Raw genomic sequence first — 24,631 nt, forward strand, 5'->3', positions numbered from 1 at the left:
GACCTCATATCTCTATTCTGAAATTCAAAATTACTTCTAGAAAGGAATGATTTAAGAAAAATAATAAAGTTCCATTATTTGGTGGGCTGGTACCAAGTTATTCTTGCTTCTCTATGGCATGTTAGAAGAGAAGAAGGAAGAAACCTGATGGACTTCCTCAAGAGACTGAATTTGATCCTATACCTCTGTTCAGATGCTATTGACTGTTGCTTAGTGGCCAACTGTGACAATCTCTTTGACTCCATCAAAACATACTTGTGTTCCCAATGACATTGCAAGCAACAAACCAGTAGAGTGATAAAAAATAATCACAGCTTCTATGTCAGTGCTCATCAAAAACAGTCTGAATAGCAGTTACAGTGCTGGAATGATAAATCTCATTACTATTAAAAGAAATAGCGGTTTTGGTTTTGAAGTATTATGCCTTGAACGTCACTGATGTTCTAGGCAGACAGAAGATAATGTCACTCACTCTGAAAATTTCCAAATAAAGTTAGAAATGCTGATATACGAGACACAAGAATACACAAAATTTACATAAACTCCTAATACTGGAAATGTATCCCTTTTAATAAATTAAACCCAACAGTTTATATCTGAGCTTGAAGGTCAAAACCTAAACCTCAGTCAGCTAACTACCACTGGTCTGACTCTTGAGATATCATGTGGAGTTCCAAGATGCAGCTTGTATTTGATGATTTGCAATAGGAAAAGGGGAAATAATTTTAAACTAAAAGAGGATAGGTTCAGACTGGATATAAGGAAGGTGTTTTTCACAATACCAGTGGTAAGACACTGGCACAGGTTGTTCAGAGACGTGGAGGTGCTCCATTCCTGGAAACATTCAAAGTTAGGTTGGAGCAGTAGCTCTGAACAACCTGATCAAGTTGATGATGCTCATTGCTAGGGAATTGGACAGGACGACCATCAAAGGTCCCTTCCAAACCAAATAAAACCGTTATTCCATGATGTTATGATGTGAGTGCTCCTTGATTTTTAACGTTATTTCCCTCGATTTAAGTCGTACCGTGTTGCTATCTTCTGTACTTTGCCGTCCCTTCGAGGTTCAGCTTGGCAGGGTGGCCAGCGAGCATCCAGTGAGCTACGGCATCCCACCAGCCCCTCAGCCCGCAGTGACCCCACCAGAGGTGCCCAACGCTCCCCTCCACGGTGACCTCAGCCCCAGCACGGTGGGACGAGGGCGGCCGTCTCTCCAGGGCCAAAGCCGTCACCATCCTCCGGGACGGCGAAGCACCGCTCCTACGGGGTTCATTAGCATCTCCCCGGTGTCCCCCGAGGAAACGCGGGTGCATTTTGGCCCGAGCAGCCGGGGCGGCCGGCGGGAAGCTCCTCCCTGGGGGTGTAGCACAGGAAGGGGTGGCGGTCGGGGGAGTCGCGGAGCTCCCTGCGAGCCGGCGGAGTCACCGCTGCCCGCTGTACTATGCGTGTGTCTTGTGTTACAGCCATGCTGCACATCGGCGGCCAGAGCGAGGGGCGCGGGGAGGAAAAGGCTGTTTACACAGACTGCAAACCGCCCGGGGAATAGTGCGGGAGAGGAAGTGAGCCGGGCCGCTGTCTGACTGCCCCGGCTTCCTGCTCGCTCCCTCTCACGGGCAGGCGCTCACACACACACACACACACACACACACACACACCGGCCCGAGGGGAAAAAGAAAAAAAAAAAAAAAGGAAAAAGGGAAAACAAAATCAGGATCTCATTACCAGAGCAACAGAGAGCCTGCAGAAGACTGTCAGCATGGAGAATCAGGGAATTTTACTCAGCTCCCTCTAGACTACCAGGAGAGAGCGGAAAAGTCCCTCAGCCGCTGGGTAGGTACAAGTGCTGCTGCGCCCGCCCTGGCTCCCGCAAAGTTTCGGGGGGCTGCGGGCAGGAGAAGGGGAGGCCGGCGGCTGCTGCGGAGCCGCGCTCCGCTCGCCGGTGGGGTGGCAGCGGGGACAGCCCGCGGGAGGGAGGTGAGGTGCCGGGCACCGCGGGGAGGGGGCTCGGAGCCCCGCACGGGGCCGGGGAGCCCAGGGGTCCTGCCCCGGGGTCGGGCCCGGGCAGCGCGGCGGTAACGAGGCAGAGGGCGGCCGCCGGGGGGGCGGGATGCCCGAGGAGGCTCCCGCCGCCGCAGGGGCCCCCCGGCCCGGTGGAGGGTTTCCCCGGGGGCCCTGCCGCCTCCCGGGAACTGCGGGTGCAGGTGAGGGGACGGACCGTGGCGGGGGTGGGGGCAGATGCGGGAGAAGGAGCCGGAGGGTGAGGAGCGGCAGGGCCGGGAAGGAGGCGCCGGGGATCAAGGGGAACCCCGGGACACCGCTCCGCCCGCAGCCCCTCGGCGGTGCCGGGGCGTTTCGCGTCCTGCTCCCCGGCGGTGCCGGCTGGCGGTGCCGGGGGGCCGCCCCCTCCCAGCGGCATCCCGCGTACGGCGCTCGGGGCGGCGGGGGCCGCCCGCTGCCTGTGAGGGCGGCGGGGGCGCCGCGGGGTCCCCGGCGGCGCTGCGAGGCCGAGCGGGGCCGTGGAGGGCGCGGGGGGAGGGAAGGGAAGGCTCCTGCAGAAACTGCAGAAGGGACTTTAAAAAAAGGGAAAAAAAAAAAAAAAAGGGTCGGGGGGGTTTCTGGCTTGTCTGGAAACAGCAAGACTAATTGCCATGCGCTTCCGGTTTGAAACTGGCAGCAGACAACATCTTGAAAATGAGTCACTGCAGCTCACAAAGAAACTCTGTGGTTTTCTCCCTCTCAGGTTTATGTATTTGCTCCTTTTTACTGTTTCCTTTGTAGTCTTCTGCCTTCTCCCCGGACCTCCCCCCACCCTCTTTTTTTAGCCACCCCCTGCCCCCAGACCCCCTTGGCCGACGTGGATAGTTTCCACCATCAAATGAAAAAAAGAAAAACACAAAAAATGTTTGTAAGGGAAAGGAAAAAAAAAAAAAAAGAGAGAGAGAGAGGGAGAAAGGGAGAGAAAGTGGAGAGTTGTTGTTGGATCTGGCTTTGCTGAAGGTTAGAGGGACTCTGATGCTGCAGGGGGAAAAAGTTCCCTGAATTTTCCACTGGCTGCAGGAAGAGAGCCCATTTAGTCATGGCTAAGTAATGTCTGCACACACACCAACTAATCTCATTAGGAGTTTCCGTTCCCTAACACAGGAGGGTTTTGTGAAGCCCTGTCAGCCTTTCTAACGTTGCAGTTGAAAGGGAGACAAGTTACATCTTTATTTACTTAGGAGTGTGGTGCTATGGCAATTTTATATAATGTAGCATCTTTTAGGTCATGAGGACTCCGAAAGTCAATCGCTGCATTTCATTTCAAGCCGAAAGTCGTGATTCGTCTCGTATTTTGCTCATACAGACTTTTCAATTATTTCAGATTAATTTATGCGTAAATATTTCCATAGGGTGAAGCATATAAATGGGGTAGCAGGATGTCTCTGTTATGATAAACATGTTCTATGCATGTCTGACAATTGCATGTAATTGCAAAGTTAAAAAATCTTGAGGCAAGATACTGAGGTGATGGCCATATTGGAAAAATGTATTCACCCACGTAGCCTTCCTGTGGTGGTGCTTTACGTATGTTGTTTTCAAGTGATTTTATACATACCAGTTTTGATTTAGTGGTTCGTGTAATTACTTTATGATGATTTGCTTTCATAATGGTCATGAAAGAAGTCTGTGTTCAGATGACAAAGATTTTTGCCATGCCCCACCAATCTTTAAATTAGAAGCAACAACTTTTTGCGGTGGAGCAAACAAAGAAAATGGATTCTTGCTTGCAAGTGGATTTTAGCTAAAGGAATTGTCAATAAATGAGAATAAAATTGTATGCATTAGGAAGTAACACTTAGCTACTTACTTGAATTATCATGTGATAGCATTAAACTAATTTGCAAATATTATGCAGAAAAACAGTGCTTGCAGTATATCACGTGTTTACCTCTGAGGATCTACAGTGTTTCCTGCACTTCCTATGTCCAAGTGGCACAGAAAAGTTCTTCATTAACATCACTTCACAGAGGACTTCTATTAGTGGATTAGTGACACAGTCTCCAGACACAGATGTCTCTTGATTTTCTAGTGGGGCAGTGAAGAATTTTTAGAATAGTGTATAAACCAGACAATGCCTAATCTCTGTCTCAATCAAATGCAGCCATCAGGAAGCAAGGGATTATTTTTCAGTTTTGGAGGTTTGTTTCTTTTGTAAAATTCTCAGTTTTAGAGAAAGAAGTGCAATACTGGACATAGCATTCAAAAACCTGTTGAATATGTTATGGAGCAGTTAGTGTGGTGTACAGCACCAAAACTTACTGAGGAGTGTTTCCTGGCTCTCACTATCTCTCTCTGAAATATGGACAATAAATTGTTCACTTATTGTGTTAAATATGCCTGGAATTTTGTGTCCTGTCCACTGAATCGGAGTAGATGAAGCACACACATTCATACATACTTACATACACATACATATATGTAGTTCATCCACAATATATAAATTTTGTATGTTGTGTTTGTTCGAGATAAGTGTGAAACATCTTGATGCCCTCAGGAAAACAGATGTAGTAATAGTGTACTTTGTGTTGTGTGTTCTGTGAGTTTGAAAGGCTGAATGAGAAGTTATCCATAGATGTGTTAAAAACACAACAAGTCTGGACTAGAAAAGAAATCCAAATATTATGTAATGCATGATAGTTTCCACTCAAATAATAAAAAAAGTATTAAAGATGCTTTTATTGTACATAGAATTTTATTCTTCACCGGTCTAAAAATGTATTAGGAGTATATATTGTCTGCTCAGTATTACAATCATTGCTTACATCCTGATTTTTCCTAATCAACTCTGCGAGTTGTTCCTAAAAAGAAAAAAACCCACAGGCTTATATCCTTTCTGATATCATTGACTCCACCTAGATGCAACAGCTGAAATAAGCAACTCAGTCTCAGGGGAGAAACTCAGCTACAGCCTTCCTTGTAACTGTTTATAACTCCACACACATGGACACTTTCATATGTAGAAACAAAAGTGTATTTTGTTTTATTCATTAGTGGTTTTCAGGGCTTACTGATTCACAGTGGTTCTTTGCTCCTGCTACTTAATGTTATTTCATTAAACTTAAGCCATGGGAAGAAATCAAGTACATAATTCCAAAGACTGAAGTGTTTCCCTTTTGCTGTGCATAAAATCCAATTATGTAAACTTTGCCTTCTTCTTGTGGTGCCCTTCTTGGGATGGAGGTATTCATGACAGAGTTATTCTTAGGGGCAGCTATTACTGGTCAAGTGAACACAAATATTGGTCAAAAATTGGTTCTGAAAGACTTGGCACAGAATGAAAGTAAATTTTCAGGTTCACCAAGGTGCACAGAGCTTGTTGCTTGCTCTGAGGCTCATATGTTTGCATGTAGGAAGGTAGCTATGTGCAACACAGACATGGGGGTCCATGAGCTGTACAGAAAATACAAACCTTAGCCTTGGGAGTGCAATCACATGACAACATTTTGCTTCAGAAAAAAGAAATAAGTACCAAACAGACATTTGGCAACTAAAGATAAGGGAGTGTGGGATAAGGGCGGGAGCACCAATACATAGTTACTTGTGATGCATGCATTTATTAAAAAGGATTTTAACTAGTGTGTCGGTGACATCATTTAAAATTTGTAAGTTCATGTAGTTACCATTATCTCTCTGAGTGGTTCTCTGCCATAATGCCAAATAATCTAAGATAATAAAGAACTGATAAATTAGCTACTACCCATAAAGATACGGCAGGTTGGACTCCTTTGTGCAGTGAGGGGATTTATCAGTCCATGGTTTCTTCTGATGGAGGTGGCTCCAGTGCACGACCTGCCTGGATGCTGCTGCTGGAATCCATTTTGGAGCTGTGGCACTGATTATAGGACAGTTATCCTGGGCCAGTTTCAAAGAGCACTGTTGGTTTTGAGCTGCTGTCTGTGCTTGGTAACCACACCCAATGGCTCATGCCACAGACTGTCAGTGACGGGCCTGTGGAAGTGGTGTTGTGCCGTGTATCCTTGGATTGATTCATCGTGGCTTTCTCCTCGGTGTTTCCCACAATAGGGAATCTCATTGTCTTGAATCATTAGACAGATGTTTACTTCATCTGTGGCTTGTTAAATGAATCAATGAGTATTCTGGAGGCTGTTGAGAGCTCTTGAAAGACTGAATATGTCCGTTCTCATGTTGAAGTATTTTGTTGAATAATGAATGATTAAAGATTTAGTCATGATTTTGAGGAGAATGTCAAGGTGTAGGCACAGGAAGTCCACCTCACAGCACCCAAAATACAAGGCTACGTGGATGGAAACAAAGCAGATGAAGCATGAAGTGCCTCTCAGCTATGCACTTCAGAAAAAGAAATTCATCCTTGTCCTTAAAACTTTCTTTAACATATTGTGATTTTATGTGCCAGCAATTATATCAGATTTCAGGTTCTTATGGGTTTGTTGTTAAGAGTGGATTTTAATCCAAAAGCTCTTTGAAGGAGACTTTCTGCTTTTCCAAAAGCAAGAACTAAAGAAAACACCTGCCCACAAGCATGGATACAAAAATATAACGAAAACACTACTTGGCAGCTGATTCAATGCCAGTTAACAATTGTACAGTCAGCTCTGCGTTTTAATTTTTTTATTAATACTGTGGTAGTTTTTTTGCACTACCAAAATGTACCCTGGAGCTGTTGATCTTCTTGGTAGGTGCAATTCCTGGGTAGTATCTCATATTATACCAGACAAATAAATATTTAAGTAACATTTTAAAGTTATATGGCAGCTAAGAAGGTAGGCGGCTAATTTTGCCATGCCTTAGGCAGGTACAAGTCAGCTGAAAATCATAGGGGATTTTTTTACTGTTATGGAGTTCTCACCACATTGTCTGATTTTCAGCTGCTTGCTCAAGTAGCATTGCTGTGATTGTCTACAGCAGTGGGTTTGTCCTTCTTGTATCTGTGGATCCATGATTATTTCTGAGCGGTTGTGCACACAGTGGTGGTGCTGCAGTGCTTCTGCCTCACTGGCAGGAGGAAGGGCCACTGACTCCACATTCATGGGCCAAGTGTTGGAAACTGTTCAACTGTATGATGGCAGTTATCGACACGGCACCTATGGACTTATGATGAACATAAACATCAATCAACTGTGTAAAGAAAGGTTTTTGAAGACTATAGCATGTGATCTGTCTTCATCTGAGCAGTTAGATACAGCTCACTATCTTCAGGACAAGAGTCTCTGTAGGAAGCCACAAACTTACTTTGTTTTGATTTTTTTAAAGCACTTAGGCATGTATTTACTTTTGAGTGTGTCAGCACTTCTGTTAATGCACTGAGCCTAGCTGCATGTTATATGTCACTAAGGCACTGCAGTGGCTCTTGCTTGCTCTGTGAAGGGTCCTCCTAGTCTTCCACAGCTCTGAATTTTGCAGTGTCAGGATGTACTGTGAATGATACTGCCCATTCCATGGCTACCCCAGACCTATTTCAGAGAGTCATTTCAGTCACATCTGTGTCTCTGCTTTCCAATTTACTACGCAGTATTTGAAGATTCAGAATGTAACTTGGATGATCTTTGCAGATACCAGTTTACTACATTAATGTGTTTTGGCTCTTGTGCAAGCAATACTGTCTTAGTTTTTTGAGCTTTAAAGTATACAATTTTCTTATCTTTGTTAGTGGCTCCTAACTTGAAGATCATTTGAAGTACTTTGAGGGGAAAACTCATGTCTCACACATTGTCTTTTATTTTTCATTGTTATTAAATAATGTAATGAATAATACATAATTTTTATTAATATTGCCAATCATGCAAAATTGGTAAAAGATTTATAGGCTCTAACCTAAGTATTAAGTCCAAAGTCCCATTAATACTATTGCACATGATGGGTCTTTTTCTGAAAACATTAGTGAATGAGCAAAAATGTTTGTGTAAAACATGCCTTTGCAGTTGTACACAAAAGCGTAGACTTGGATTATATCCTTCATCTAAAGGATCTAAATGTTTTTAATCAAATGTCCCCCTGTAAGTTTCCCATCCTTATTTTGCAACACGACTGATAGTTCATCTGGAAAACAGATTTCTATTCCACATCCATTTGCCTCTAATGTGGTGACAGCACCTCTTTACTACGTCTCTGTATATTTCTGCTTTTTTGTTGTTCTTTTTTTTAATGAAAATTGATCAGATATGTGTTTCAGTTTAGGCTTTTTGAGAAGGATGCTAATGTGTGTTATTGTTTTTAAATGTTTATGTTGTGGTAGTGTTGAATGGCCTTTGCTGTATCAAGTCACAATACAGCACAAACAAAAAAAATTGTAGACTGAAGTACCACCATTCTCTCTTCCCAGCAATTAAGAGTAATTCATGTGAAGAAACAATCTTTTAAAAGCATTTAGAAAATAAGAACAAATTCCTTTTGCAGCTCTGTTAGTTAAATGTGGAGAAAGTTGATTACCTTCAGAGAATTTCTTTCATGCTACACTAACATAGCTGAGATGGGACTGTGGGTTTAGATTCTGGATATAGACCTCTGTGAAGTCTGGTGACTCAGAGCAGACTCAGAGTAAGTGGTGTGTGTGGTCAGTTTAGCAAACTGTGAGTGTGGAATGGGGCTGGCATAGAAAGTATGACTGCAGACTCCTTCAGTACTGCCACTTCAGTGATAAAAACCCTTACAGAACAGGGCAGTTTGATTCCCTGGGAGCAGGGCACAGTAATGCTGACTGTGCAGTCTCATCCAAGCTGAGAAGAGGGAATAGAGTCTTTGCATTTTATTTAAATGTGTAATCTTATACAGAATTCAATAGGACACAAGTCGAAACAGTGGCTGTTATGTATCCTGAGCAGCAGAGACATTGACAAACCAGTTAGTGCATTGATGTCACTTCTAAACATGTGCAATGTGAGCACTCTGCATACAGCAAAGTTTGCTGTAATCATTGAAATAGTGTCTCATTTCTCTCTCATTCATAGTTTGCAGCAGATGTGCAAATTAGTTTAAGCAGACAGGACACAATACAGGGGAGTGACAAACAGATCTTCTCCTGGCTGAGATCTCAGGTACTCTACGATACATTCTGTGGGGTATTCCAGTGTTTAATGAATGAAGTTAGGTGAAACATGTAGGTGTGACGTGCAGGGCCTTGTTGGTGTAGTAGGAAAGTGAATAATGTCAGAAGATTAAAATATTTTACTTGGGTTTTGGTTTAGCTTAGTGCATGATAAACACACAGAAGTTTCATTAGCACTGAGAAGAATAGCAGATCTTTGAGATTTTTATGTGTAAGAATAGTTCTTAATTTATGTTTTTACTATGAGATAATAAAAATATAGACCTGACTAGTGCTGTGACTCGTTGCTCATTTTTTGTGGCTAAGGAACTTACACTCTGGCTTGTGCTCCAAAACCTATTGCAATAGGGCTAATGTTTTGGGAAGAAACTGTCCAAGTAAAATGATTCCATATTTGTAGGTTACCATCTGCTGAATTGTTTTACACCATTTTTGGTATAATGCTGTAACTGACTCCCCTTGCAAGATGACAATATGCAGGTAAGCCTGAATGTTATTTAATAGTTCAATGGCTCATTTTGCTAATCCAGCAAATTCTGAAAATCCAGTTTGCATGGTAAGGCAAGTCTGACTACCAGTCTATGCTACAATGATCTTGCTGTGCTTCAGGTTTCATGAAAATTGCCAGCCGCCTTGGTTTTCCCTAACAGAACTCCAAGGACTGTTTCCTGTCCTTTTGGCCAGTTTCCTCTCTGCTCACAGCATGAAAAAGACTTGCTTTTTTATCTGAGTTTTAGTCTAGGAAAAATCAGTGGCAAGGGGGAGATTAGTTTAAACATCTGAATATGAAATGCATTAAAGCAGCATTTGAGACAGCAGATAGTAATAGTACACAATTTAACATTTTGGAGCCACTGAATAAGTTACAAAGAATTTGGTCTGTTGTTGCAAAATGGAAAATTTTAATACTTCATTTAAAGAAGGGAATACAGATAAAGCATTTACTTTTGGGAGTAATCATCTCTTGATATATTAAGTAAACTTTCAGAATAGCTGCTGTTCCTGGAGGTTGGAACCTCTGCCTTCTTCAGCTCTGGAAGCATCAGAAATTTTATATAGGACAGTCAGGTAATCATGATCTGTGTCCTACTGTGTCTGATGCTGACAAAACTATAAGAGGAAGTCATATGGGAAAAATAAACATATAGGAGTGTTTTTGAAAGCAGGAGTCCCTCAGATTGCAGTGTAGCATGTTGCCAGCGTGCCACAGATGTGCACCACATGAGCAGACAGAAAGCAGTGTGAGGAGTCTGCACTCATTTTATGTCTGTCCCAAGGTGAAGGGTTGGAGCCATTACAGATTTATGTAGTTTTGTTTATGGCTAGCTTTAGAAATAATTGAGCAGGTTATTTTTTAAGCCTTCACAGGGAAGCAACTAGCCATGTTTCCTCCTGCTAAGGGCTTTTACTCCAGTGGGATTAAAACTGTTTCGTGAACTGCATCCTTACAGAAAATGTGAAAACACTCGTGTTGTAGAGGCGGTGTCATCACACCTCTGCTTGGCAGGCAACCAGTCCTTTGTTTTATTAGTTTGGACATTGCAGAACTTTCTTCCTTTGGACATCTGCCTCCGCTTTTCTTTGACTTAGGTAAAAAAATTAAAAACTGCAAACACTGTATTACCAAACGTACCTACTTGAAGCATTACTGGACATATGTGTGAGTGCTTTCTTCTCTGTGGTGGAACTCGATGTTAGCCCTTAATATTTTGCGAGAATTTGCTGCTGTCTCTTTTGTGTTGCTCTTAACCACAGGAGACTGTTTATTTTTTTTAAACATGCTCGGCCATAACAGTGGGTATTCTTGCTTGAGAAGGAGACCTTGTAAATTTTTACTGTAAATAATCTTTTAAATTAGAATTTAAAGTAAAAAGACAGCTGTTATGCCGGAGTAACAGAGTAGTCATACCTTGTATCACTCTGTTGAGTAGCTCATCCAGCAAAACCCTCTGTGTTTTTTTGGCACATCCTTAAACCAGTCTGTGTTTGTGTGGCAATATTACTGTAGTTTTGCAGTAAATTGGAACTTGTGCGCTGGGGCACCCCTGTGGCTTTCTCTAATGTTTCCACTGGGTGGTGCTGCAGGAATTCCTTTTTTTTTTTTTTTTTCGCTTGAATCTGTATTTCCCAGAAAGACGCCTCTAAAATATAATAGGAGGAAGTCCTGATTTAGAAAGTTTTTGCAGTTTCAACACAATGGAAGGACTTGGAGGATGCTCTGACAGGAAATGTCCTGGTTGCTGGATGTGGAAAAATTACCAGCATTCTGTATCATACACACAGTCGGTTCCCTAAAGTGTCCTGGGTATGGATTGCACATCTAGTTTGATTTATTACCTTTAATAGAGAAAGTTCAAATAAAACCAGGTATATTTACACAGTTAGTTCAGAGCTTATTTTTTCAAGCCCAATTAAATTAGCAGTAAGATCTCCTTTAATGAATATATGAAAGCTTTCTGAGTAAACAAATTGATATTTGTTTTTCCTCTTTTCTGGCAGAATCACTAACTCCTCACCAACCACATCCTATTTATCACCCTTGAAGCATCTCTGTTGAGAAATAAAGTGTTAGGACTGACTCAGCTTTTTCTTTCAAATAGTTCTGAGCAAACATTTGGGCAGATTTGGCAATTGTCTTTAACCTCTCATGATGTAGTCATAGTTATACAGATGAATTTTCAGTGAAAAATGTTATGGCTGACTAATTTTTAAATTATTTTAGGAAAGTTCCTTTTGTTGACTGACACTCTTGCTTCTGTAATTAGACAAAAAACACATGTGCTTCAATTTTTTAAATAAAAACTAAAATGAAAACCAGAAAAATTGTCTTAGAGGATTTATAAGCTCTTAAACTTTTCATATTGACATTCACTTTAGAACTGTGTTTAGGATGTATATAGACACTAACTTGTTCTGTATTTTTGTCTTGCATATACTCTTTGACATTTTATACAGCATGGAATTTATATATGGAATTGTTTGGCCAATTTCCAGCAAGAGTTTTTTTAAAAATCAATTTGTAACTGTTTATTTTCTAAGTATTAATGGACTTCAAAATTAGTTTAGTTAAGTACAAAAATCTCCATTTCTATTATTGAGAAATGGTGGTTAAAAAATAATGGCAAAACAGTCACATTCATGCACATGGCATTGCAGCAGTCATCTCAAGGGTTAAAATGAACCTGAGACACTTAGAAAAATAAAACCAGAGCTGCTATTACAAACTGGGACAGATGTAGGAGGCCAGGTTTCCTGTGGCCCATTTTCCAGTTTCCTGGCTGCAACCTGCAGAAATAAAGGAAGCCAAATGCTAACGTGAATGAGAAACTAACAATGCCCTACGTCACGCTGCTCGGAGAAACGTGCTGGACAGAATTAGAATACAAAAGCAGAAAATGGACGTACAAAAAATGTACACACGTTTTCTGGAGTAGCTGAAAGGGTAAAAAAAGGCATCTATTACTGAGAAATGCTGTGTGCTTGCAAAAGCACACATATGCCTGTAAGGGAAATGTAAGTGGAGGTGTGTGCCTGCTGTGATGGGGCATACAAAAAGGAGCTGGATCTTTTGCAGCTGCTTTGGCTACAGAAGGAATCAGCAGTTTCTTCATATGCTAAGGGAAATTAATTTCCCTGCCCTGACTCAGCCTCTTAATCCTTTTCATGTACATGTCTGATCACCATCTTTCTGTGACTACCTACATGGCGTAATGCTGGCTAACACATTTTATGTCTTCCTGATTTAATTGGTCACCAGCTGGTTTTTTTCAGCCTCTGGGCACCCCAGCCAGTCTGTTCCACTCAGCTGTGCCTCCTCTGCCCCAAGTCCCCTGACCTGGTTTATAGCTCAGGGTCCCAGATGTTGTTCCTTTGCAGACCCTCTAAAGCAAAAGGGACTGGTTTTGATCCTAGTGCCTGGAGGCATTCCTACTTTTAGCCTTCAAAACTTGTCCAATCAATGTTGATTGTCCAGGATCAGCAGTTTCTCTCTTTTAGAAAGGCTGTAGGGGAGCTAACATGGAGAAAAAAATCCAAGTAGGAAACCTGGACTACTTGGGAGAGCAGAGCTGTGTTACAGCTGTAACATAGTTGTGTGAAAGCTAAGGACCTCTGCAGAAGTCCTGAATTGCTACAGAACTGCTTTCCAGCTTTTTATGTGGCTTTTCCTATGCAAGACTCCTACAAAACTTGATGCTTCCAGGACTATCCTGCTTATCTCACAGTTCATGTCATAAATCTTTCCGATACTGAGATTTTGGTTAGCTAGATTTGTCTCTGAGCCTCCTGGTGTTCTACTGCTTCGACTTAAGATGCCTTGCTTATTTGTTTTATTTTGTCCAGCGGGTTAATAACTGGATTTTTGGATCTTAATGCCACCTGACTGACTGACATTTTGTCACATGGAATTTCATTTGTATTGTGTTGTTAAAAAATGAAAAAGCTTATACAGCTCATCAGCACATATATGATCATGTCTTTACTATTTCTAGTGTAACTTGCGTAATGTTTTTATAGTGTTATTTTCATGCTGGTTGAAGCCAGTCCTCATATGCTAAAGGAAGAGAGAGTATTTGGCATGTAGGCCCTTTGCCTAAGTGAGGAATTTGGGTAGACCCTTGACAGGAATATCTCTCAGATGAGACACTTTGTTCTATGGATGTCTCTGTCCATTTCCATTATCCTCTTAGGGATAGCTTATGGTGTTGACTCTGCTGCTGCTCCAGGTTTAGTCACTTCTGTTAGTCCCTCAGTTTGGTTGAAATAGGAGCAGAATTATCAGCACAGATACTCTGATTTGCTGCCTTCTGGCATCAGACCTAAACTTAAAATTTGGTGTATGGAGGGCATGTTGTATCACACCTTGCATTTGCTAGGGTTTGTATGGGTTGAAGCACATTGCAAGGAATGTAAATTGCTAATGCAGATGGTGTCAGTGTGGTTCCCTGTCACAGCTGCCAGAGAAATGGATTTTCAGAAAAATTTTTAGTCCTGAAATACCATTTTTGCTGTCTAACACAGCATTTCCAAGTATAATTTCTTCTAACTATGCCTGTGATTATTTGCGTCAGCAGTAATGGAAGTGATCAGAAAGTAAAATTACTAGGCTATCTAAGTCAGGTCAAACTAGCAAATTTTGTTTCATAGCTTAGAAAGCATCTTTGACTGTCAAATGCATTGTATAGATATTTAAAATAATTTAGAAATTGCCATTTAAATAAGATGGCAAAATCAGATATGTCAGAGTTAATGGATTAAAAAATTGACTCTTTTGTCTGTATGAATTTTGATTAGGCTTTCCATGACACAGGATATATGTTTCTAACATAGGTTGTGTTTCTCATGCTGTACCATTGATACATGTGCCTATCTAAATAAGGGGTTTTATAAAACTATTTTTTCTGCTAATCCATGTAATTCAGTATGTAGTTCCATGTATTATTTATTGCTCTGCATTCAAATCTTGTACTGAGCACAGAAGTAAGAGGAATATTTATTATTACTATTTAATATTAATAAAGAGTTGAATGAAATGTGGTCACTGTAGGAAGTGACCACATCCTAACAACCCTTTCTGTCAAAGTAAGGCAAGACACTGAATTCCCTTTGAGTCAGAAAAAATTCAAAATATTTAGAAAATACATACATGAAATATAATGTTTTCTGAAGATCTCCAACTCCTCACAGTCATAATTTATTATGACTTTTAATACAGGTACCAGGTTTTTGGTTGAATTACATGTCTTCTAATGAATCCAATACATCTGTAGTGATTCTCTTGCTTGACCACTCAAATGAGGCACAAATTAAGCCCTGTGTGGCCATTCTGTCCTCCCAAGGGGACAGTTAGTACCTTGTGGAATTCAAAACAGTTCCCATTGAGAAAGGCAGGTTAATACTTCTGTTGGCCTGTTTGGAAATTACATATTTTGTATCAGTTAAAAAATCCTGTCACTGCAGAATCTTAGATTTTTCTATTGTTGTGGGCAGAATGGGAGTTTGCCATGGGCAGAATGGGAGCTTCAGACAAAGTTTGTTAGAGAAGCCTTCCCTCTGACTCATGGGGTGCAGAAGGGACCCCTTTGCCTTCCAAACTCCTTCTCAGAGAGGAGTCCAGGCAGAGGATCCTCCTACAACTGTTTCCCTGCAAATCACATTTTACAGAATAGAAATGAGATTGATACCAGTTTACCAAATTCAAGAAATCTGAGATTTTACTTCACCATATATACTTACGCCAAGGCTTCTGTTATAGGTAGTTACAGCTGTGAATATTCAGTGCAACTCGGACCTGCACACCTCAAGTTTGGTGGTTAGAAGAGTAGGACCATATAATTAATGATCAGCTGAAAATGTAATTAGCATGATTTGCCTCATGTAGGAATCATACACAGAGTTGCTGTACGAGCAGTATGGCAAGCTTTATACAGGAACTCAGTGGCAGATGGAGGGATGAGGCACAGTGCAGCATTGAGCTGTTTTAATCTCATTTCTGTAGGGGCAGACTTGGGTCATACCAGTAAAGATTTATGCATGTACCAACTGAGCACATTGATGCTGAAGTCTGAGGTACACAGGTCCTTTATAAAGCCTGTTCAGAGCCACAGGCTTGGGAGAGTTTGTGGTCAGGCAAGATAGGTTGTGAGGAGCTGCCTAAATCTAATCCCGCCACAGCCATCTGCCCTGGGTCCAGCACCTGAAGTGACCCCCAGAGATTATCCATGGATCTCAGTAGGAATAACTGAGCCACTTCCAAAAAAGTGGCAGTAACCTTTTCTGTAATAACCCGATGGGAGTCACCCCTCCTTGCTCACCGGGACCTATGGTTTATGGAGTGAGTGTTCCTGTAGGATTCTCTCGCCCAGGCTTGTGCTGTTCTTACATTTTACATTATGCCTATGGCTGAGTCACCTTGAGTGCACCTTGAGTAGATAAAATGGAATCCAAAACTATTTACATTTTACAGATGATACACAGCAGAAAACAGATTCATAATGGAAAGTGTAATACAAAGGTAGCTGTAGATTACTCTGTGAGTTTTCATGGGCAGAGGTGAATGGGCATGGAGCAGGCTGCAGCAAAATGTTCTTTGCTTGGTGTTGAGTTCCACCTAACCTCTCTTCAGAGCCATGAGTGCTGAACTTGTAGTTTAAGATCTGGGCGAGAGAATTGTTTCTCTGGGGTATTACACTGTTTTGGGTGATGCTATAGTGGTGAAGTTTGTATTGGTTCTTCTATAATTCTGAACCCTCTTTACTTTCCTCAGCTGAAGTTCTGCTGACAGGTCTTTGTAGCATGGGATAAATTTTAGTACAATTTTGAAGAAAGATAATTATATGGTACTTGAAATTTTCCAGAGCAACAAAAGTTCTGTTTGTGATTTCTTATTAGGAAGAGTTGTATGATGCAAGTTGAAATTATGCAGGGTATGGCTGCAAAATATGTGATGTAGAGAAAATAGAATTATTTAAGAGGAATATGATTGCATATAAATACACCTTTTTTGCAAAGTAAATTGCAAAACTTACAAGTATTAGAAAGTATATACATATATGATGTGTATCTGTATATTTACGATACCAGATTAATAGGGACACTTTATTATCTATGAAGTTATAGATAAATAATCTGTTAAAGATGCTAATGTCTGCAAAGAGGGTGTAGTTTAAAGGAACTTTTACAGGTTCTAAAGCGAATAACTGTCAGGTATATTTAATCCTAGCTATGAAATTTTTTTCTTGCCTTATTTTTTGTGGAAAAGCATTTGTATAAAATTGTGATGAAGCAAATGCAAACGTTTGAAAGTGCCAGACCTTCCATACAGGCAGTTCTGTTTCCAGCATCCCTAACAGTCCTAGGAGCCTCAAATGACCTCTGAAAGTGCTGCGTAGTCATGGTGTCACTCAGCTGGGCATCAGTGGTTTTGTCTTTGTCCTTCAGACGGGACTCTCAGTTAATTAGAGAAATAAGGATTTTGAAGAGATAGTGAAATCGTCATTGATTCTGCCAACCCTTGTTGGCCAGCTTACTTAAAAAATTACTTGGACCAAAACATAGCTCCAAACCCTGTTTTTCCACACAACTATTGACGGCGTTCTCTAGTATCATTAACTTGCTTTACACTAGTGTAGCTCATGCAATTTGTTTTTCTTTATACTCGTGGACCTTATGCACGGTGATTTCCTTCCTGCTGTGGCAGACCTGAAGCTGTTCCCGCAGCGTCCCTGTGTCCCGTTCCCTGCCGGGGATAGCTGGAAGTCTTGTGCCCTCTTGTGGTACGCACATCCCGGGAAGCGGCAGGCACCAAGCCTGCCATCCTGTCCGTGTCACCTGCTAGGGCACAAACAACAGTGTATTGGGAAACAAAATGAGCGAGGATGCTAAAAATCGTGAGCTTGTCTAGATAAAGACAAAAATACCTATTGTTTCATGCACAGAGGTGAGTCAGGTAATAATTAGTCCCATTAGCACCATAGTAAATTAATCAATACCAGCAATAAATCTCTGTGACACAACACATCCAAGTTAAGAACGAGAAGAGGCCAAAAAGATTATTTGATCCAGTGTTAACATGCTAAGGCTGGGAATGTTTTTGAAAGTGGGTGAAAATCTAATTTAATGATTCTGTAGTGTAAAAGGTCAACTTGAGCTGTATCTTCATTAAAATGACGAGTTGTTAGCAGCTGTAATGCTCCCAATTTTTAAGTTGTGTATATACCTGTGCTGAGTTGGAATACAGCCAGCCTTCAGTTTATCCTTTTATTGCAGTGCCTGAACAAAAGGCTTCTTCTAGGGAGGGCTCAGTAGCACAGGCAGTTAGCAGAGGAAACCGATACTTAAAAAACCTTTAGCAGAGAAAAAAAATTCAGCCAACCTCAGATGTAAGACTCAGGCACTGTTAAAAATATTCCTAATTCTCAGTAGTACGTACAATAATGAAAGAAAAGATCCCTGTTAAAGAGAGGTTCTGGGTAAACATCACTTACTTTACTGTGCTTAAGTGTACTGAACTTCCAGCTTTTTAAAAAATGAAGAATGTCTTTTGAGCTATTTGACTTGGCAAACAGAAGCAGTAAGATTAATTTGAGGCCCTGGAAAAAAACAAAATAGGCAAAGGCTGTCTGGTGGTGGGAGGGATGTAGCTTCTTATCCTGTAATCAAAGGCAATTGCTCTAGTCTTCTCTTCTCCTCCCCTTTTTCACAGTGACGTATCTGAAGAAGTCCAGTAAACTCCTCCTGACAGTAAACAGCAGGTTTTTAGTATCATTTCGGTGGATAGTCATATTAAGTCCTTTTGTGTTCCTGCCTTATGTGTTCCTTTGAGGAGTGATTGCTTACAATGAATGCAAGATGCCAGAACTGGCAGTGACCTTGTGTAATGTGAACTTTGTGGGCGGTGCTTTTCTAAATGCTTCCTCTATTTTATGTGACCCTTCAGAGAACAGCAGTGGGAAGAATACTGGAAAAGCAGTGGAAGACCTGTAGGTCTTGTGGATGTTTGCTTATGAATGATGTGGTAGCTTCCTTTTCTCAATTATGTAGGATGACTCCTGTAAAGAACTTATTACTGAAATGAGCGTTGGGTGGAACACCTGCTCCCAAATGTTTTTCACTCTTGTTTGAAAAACATTTCTCTCCTTTGTCCCTTCTAGGTATGGAGAGTGCAATCACTCTGTGGCAGTTCCTTTTGCAGTTGCTGCTAGACCAGAAACACGAGCACCTCATTTGCTGGACGTCTAATGATGGCGAATTCAAGCTACTCAAGGCAGAAGAAGTGGCTAAGCTGTGGGGACTCAGAAAAAACAAAACTAATATGAATTATGACAAGCTGAGCCGGGCGCTCAGATACTATTATGACAAGGTAAATTTTGTTATTCTCATGCAGACTAAGAAAATAGAAATGCTACCAGATAATATTTCTCCTCTCCGTGGAAGCTACTTAGAAGTTCCTCTAACTAGTCAAGATACTAGAAGGAAAAGATTTTAGAACACAAATATACAAATATTATAGAACACAAATCTTGTGTATTCACATTTCTTGATTTTAGACTCCAGTAAATTCAAGGAGTTTCCAAACTGTTTCCACGCACATTTTTGATGAGTATTATATTGTTTTTACTAATCGATATTAAATCTTCTCAGGATTAGTTCTCCTTAAATGGATATTTTTCAATAAGATATATAAATTCCAAGTTATTAGGTTTTACTCTTTCCTATATTATTGAAGATTAATTATTAATAAAAAAAAGACTGTTACAGGTTTTGTATATTAAAAAGGAGAACTTCATAGCTGTGCTTAGTGGCCTGTTTTCCTCTTGATTTTCAGGAAGAGGGGTGAGATGAGATTATACAGTGAGTTATGCCAGTGTTCAGCACAATTAGGCCATGTTTGCTGCCTGCACAAGGCAGAGGAAAGTAGATACTGTTTCTGGACTGACGTTAGAGTGCTGTTGTCACCTATTATTTGTAGTGCACTAATTCTTGCAGGGCACAGTGCTATGCAGTCAATCTAACACAGTGATCAAAAACCATGGTGACTGCAAATTAACAATGAACAATTGGATGATCAGACTTTCCATGACCCACAGGGGCTTCTTCTCCTGAAAAACATTTCAGTTTCAGATTTAGAGATGTTAGTGTTTTGTCCACTAGAAGTCAGATTTTCCCACTTGATATGTTTCAAAGGTGGCCTGATGGAGAAGGCCTGAAAGGATTCGGTGAGGACAGTGCAGTGCCTGTTCCAAGCGGTTGGTGTGATGCATCCCCTTAGCTAAGTGCTAAAAAGGCTTCTGCTCAGCATGGGGAAGCTTGCTTCATTATTTGACTCCAGCCCCTCTGGTTATAATCTTGACTGGGATCAATGGAGACAGAGTGCCTGCTGGCATAGCCAGGCAGAGCCCAAATATGCTGTTAGTGACTGAACAGACATTGCTTAAAAACAAGGAACAAGATATTTGTAGCACTTACGCTTTGAGATCTCTCTGATCTTTTGAAGTAATAGAATATAATGGCTCCTTACCTGAGACTCTCTTGCTTCTTTTATTCCTTAACCTTTTTTTTTAACCCCTGTTCTGTTTTCAGTTCCCTGCCCCCAGCACACACACACCTTTGTCATCTGTTTTGTCTCTGCTCAAGCAGCATCTGCCAGAGTGGCTGTAGAGTTTCTTCATCACGGTTCTGGCTGAGGCAGCTGCTTGCTGTTTGTAGAGATGGTCTTCTGTCTGACAGTTTTATCTAAGTGTGGCACAGGGATTATGTCCATTTTTTCAGGTGTTCTGCAGTCCAGTGGAGGTCATAGCTCCTAGATGAAAGAAGGATAAGTTCTTTCTTCCCCATGTACTGCAATCAGGGTTTGAACCCCAACCCAAACCTATGGCTATTTCTATTTAAATTAAAAGAGTAACTCCTTTAGAACAAAAAAGTGGGAGCTTCTCACTCTGTGGATATAGTGTTTCATGACATGTAGGTTCCCAGACAGTGGAGAAAGATGGATTATTGGGAGAGTGCAGAGGGACAGAGCAACTGGCTGCAGGTTTCAAAGTGTGAGAGAGAATGGTGTAAGATAACAGAGAGTGAATCCTTGTGGAGTGGCAGGGTGTGCTCAGCAGTGGGTTCAGTCCTGAACGCTTCCTCTGCCTTCAGTTCAGTCTATACTGCATAGCACAGGAGGGAAGAAGTCAAGAAAGGGAGGAAGGGCTCCTTGACATTCTTCCTTCCCCCCTGCAGAACAAAAGGGGAAGGACTGGGGAGGTGAAAAAGCCTCTCTCAACCTTTAATGCTCTTTTCCTTTAGACCATTCACCAATTTGTGAGATAAACCTAAAAGCAGTCTAGACTCTGAGGTAACTTTAAGGAGCCTTCTGAGATCCTTGTCCCCTCTCTGCTTGTATGCAATGATGGATGTGTTGGCAGCTGGGGGTGCTGGGGCAAATGGGATGCACACTGAACAAATGTGACAAACACTGAGCTGCAAAAGGGGGAGTGGCAGCAGGAAAGATGAGGCAGAACTCTGGACAAGACTTCACTTGCACTATGGAATTATTCCTATGGAATATAGGAATTTATCTTCCTATAACCTAAGTGATCTGGCAGCATGTGAGTTTGAGATAAGGGTCAGTGATTTTTTAGAAATTATGGTGGCACATGGGCTGGACCTTCTGTTCTTGGACTGCCCTCTGCTCTTACTGCATATAGTTGACACTGAACTAATGTTTCATGGTCTATCTTTGAAATTATTCACCATGGAGAAATAAAGCCTGATTGCTGGATAAATGGGGGTTTATGAGCTCTGCCTTTTGCTGGGGGGAACACTGGCTTGTTAAAATTCATCATATGATTCATCTGAACTTAAAAGTAAATTAATTCCAGTACTGGAGAAAAATAACACAATTAGGACAAGTTTCTTAGCCTGGCTTTGAAAGCAAGCATGACATGCTGTTTGAGGCTGATGGCTAGATTTATGTTAAATTCACATAAAAGGCACCCCAGGAAATGTAGAGTATGGCATGTCTTGATTATAATTTGCTGCCATGATTATAGTTTCTAAATGTTTGTAGATAATCTGAAGACTCCATTTCCTGTTTCATTTGTTCCCCAAATTCTTCCCCCCTCCCCCTTATTTTATTTAATGCATTTCCCCTATTGCCTCAACAGAGCAGCAGCACAGATGACAGATAACACTGAGGAAAGGCATCCTGCCCTCTACCTATGGTTTGTGTTCACCATGTCACACACTTTTGCCTGTCGGAAATCTCTTGTAATGCTTTCAGGCTAGGAAATGCTTGAGCACTATTCCCATACAGAGCAGTTCAGCTTGAAGTAAAATACCTATGAAAGTAGGGTTGATAAGTTTCTTTTTTTCCCTCAGGTTATCCAGTTATTTTGTTTTTATGGTAGCTGTAATGGCACATATCTTTTGGAAGTCACCAGGGGTTTCAAGACTACTGAAAGTCCCTATGAATATTTCACAATGACACCACAAGAGAGAAGCTAGTGATTTTTCCCATGAGGTTTTTTTTCTGAGGGAAGGAGGGTGAATCCAAGAAATTACATGCGGATACTGACATTAATAGGATGTAGAAGTTGTTGAATTCAAGTCCTCAGAAGTTAGGAAATAAAAGAATCACAGTTCCCTGGATAACCCCAATGTTTGCATGAGTTATGCTGCATTTTTAATTACACAGTCACATAATGTTGTGATGAGCAGCAGAGAATATTTTTGCATCTTCTCTGAACAGTACGTGGCCCGAGGCTTTACTCAGTGAGTGCTATTCAATCTGTTTCAGTTTTAGTTTCAGTTGATGGCTGCCCACTTGTTTAGATGGTTTGGCAGTATGATTTATAGTATTAAAATAATATGGGTTGCTTTGTGCTCATTGCAGTGCAGGGACAGGGCTTCTCAGGTGCTCTCAGGATTCAGAGGTGCCAGTGCATTCACTCCCTCCCATAACAGGTCAAACCCTGTAACCTGGTTACTAGTTTGTATTTTTAATGTCCAAGTGTAGGTGGAAGCATGGAAGTGGGGTGGAAGCATGGAAGAATTGTTTTGGGTGCAGGTCCCTTGCTTGGGTGCTTTCTGAACTTCAGGATATAAATGAGGATATACTTCAGGATAATGAAAAATATTATTTTACTTTTGGGAAGGTCTTCTGTAAGACATCTCAGGGGAAAAAGAATCCTACAATGAAACAACAGCAGTGTGATTGTGCTGGAGTACCAACTATACATTATGTAGTGGTGCAGGTCAGAGGTGTTACAAGGAAATACTTTAAGGGACATTAGAAAGAACCTTTATAGAAAACTGGAAGGAGCTTCATCCAAGAGTGATTTGTAGAAGTCAAGAAGGTGCTTGGCTGAAATGGCATAAATGGTTATATAGTGCTATCCATATGGAAAGATGGGAGTAAAGGATTTGATACTCAGTAAGAGGTGATGGGTAGAGGAGAAAGCCCAAGAACACCTGCCTCAAAAAGAAACATAAAATTGTTCATGTTTGATGTGAGAGGAAAGGGATGTTCAGTGACCTGCAGTAAAGAGAGTGGAGAACCTGGTCTTAGGTGCTAGCCAGAGAAATAGCCTTTATCTTCCAGCTGGAGGTAAGTGAAGAAAGACTGAAATCCTGCTAAATGGGAGCCTTGATCTTCTGAAAGTCAGTACAAGTGCACAGTGCAGTAGCACCTGTGCCTGCATCAAAAATGTTACAGAATCTGGCTTCTGCACACACAGTGTACAAAGCATTACTGCATAACCTGTGATGCTGGCAGAATCTGCCTGCCTGCACATGCTGATGAGGACACACTCCCATTTTTCAGAGCAGACCATCGTGCCACAGGTACCTCCTGCCAGCATATGTACTTCAGACACTGGAGTGTGAGCAGCCCTCTGTCTGGGTAGGTGTCCCAGTAGCTGGAAGCAGCCTGGATAGAGTTCTGGGAGGAATTCATAACCTGTGTTCTTACATGTGTTACAGTAAGAACAGTACTCTTCTCAGTACTCTTAGAGCCAGAGAACTTGCAACACATCCAGGTGGGACTTAGGAGCAGCAGCTACAGCTCTGGTCTTCTTTTCTGACCAGGGATGTTTAGTGCCTACAGACAAGTTCATTCTGCTCTGTCATAAATTTTGACATCTTGGGCATCCTGATTATAGGTCACTTCCTGGAAAGAGGGAAAAATGGTTTTCCTGCTCCTGAGATCCCTCTTTAGTCTGAAATTTGACTAGGAAGTGAATCCTGTCTCCCAGATCAGTCTCCCAAGTGGCTCCTGCAGCCAGCAAACTCGCTAGCAAAGAGGTTTGGGCCAAGCCACTAAAATGCTTCGGTCATCCTAGTTTGCTGTAAATGGCTCAAACTGAGCAGGAGTCAGAGCTGATAAAAACAAAACATGAACACATGGTAGGTTTTAGTGGTGCATATGCATAGTTGCCACAACCCCTCCCCAGTATAGTCTAGTTGAAGCTGCAGGGACAACAGAGGAGAACCATCCCTGCAGCTGGTGATTCAGAGCTCTTGGGTGAGGCTGCTTTTGGAAGGGCTCATAAAGCGAGTTCCTGAAGTGCTGGGGTGTGAATGAGCCAGAGCTCCCTAGCATGGCTGTGTGCTGGAGCAGGCAGCAGGCGCTGCAGCTTTCCAAGCACTTCTCAACAGGGCAGGCTGGGGTGGGCACGTTTGCTGCAGTCACTGTTTTGTACTCTGGGGTAGAGGAGGGGAAGTGGAAAGTGTTCAGGAAGACAACAGAAGAGGGGCATTCCCTGCTGCCTGCCCTCTCTCTGAGTGTCAGAGAGTGCTGTCTATTGGTAAGATTTTTTTTTTAAGCTCTTGGACTGCAGCCCCTGCTCTTGTCCCTGTTGCTCGTTTCTTCTCTGCAGCAGCTGCATGGACCTAGTCCTACCCTGGCTCCCTGCAGCCCTGGCCAGTAGCCACTAGCACTCATTGCAAGGCTGTTCATGAGGGAATATACATAGAAAATTCAAGCAACAATAAAAGAGGGCTAAATGTTCATATACAATTACTTTCCTGCTACCAAGCAAGTGGTCTAGTCTTCCTGCAGATGCAGGAAGGCACAATTCTTTG

General features: G+C 41.7%; 1 protein-coding gene across 1 annotated transcript in view; it reads left to right on the forward strand.

Annotated features, from left to right (window-relative positions):
- The first annotated feature begins 1,400 nt into the window (after positions 1 to 1,400).
- ELK3 (ETS transcription factor ELK3) overlaps positions 1,401 to 24,631 on the forward strand; it is a 36,982-nt gene continuing 13,751 nt past the window's right edge. The window contains exons 1-2 of the mRNA XM_041409814.1: positions 1,401 to 1,830; positions 18,715 to 18,923. Coding sequence (XP_041265748.1) covers positions 18,717 to 18,923 — 207 coding nt within the window. The 5' untranslated portion in view covers positions 1,401 to 1,830; positions 18,715 to 18,716. The remainder of the gene's footprint in view (positions 1,831 to 18,714; positions 18,924 to 24,631) is intronic.

Source organism: Onychostruthus taczanowskii, unplaced genomic scaffold, assembly GCF_017590055.1.
Source record: "Onychostruthus taczanowskii isolate IOZ18803 unplaced genomic scaffold, ASM1759005v1 scaffold31, whole genome shotgun sequence".
Lineage (NCBI taxonomy): Eukaryota > Metazoa > Chordata > Aves > Passeriformes > Passeridae > Onychostruthus > Onychostruthus taczanowskii.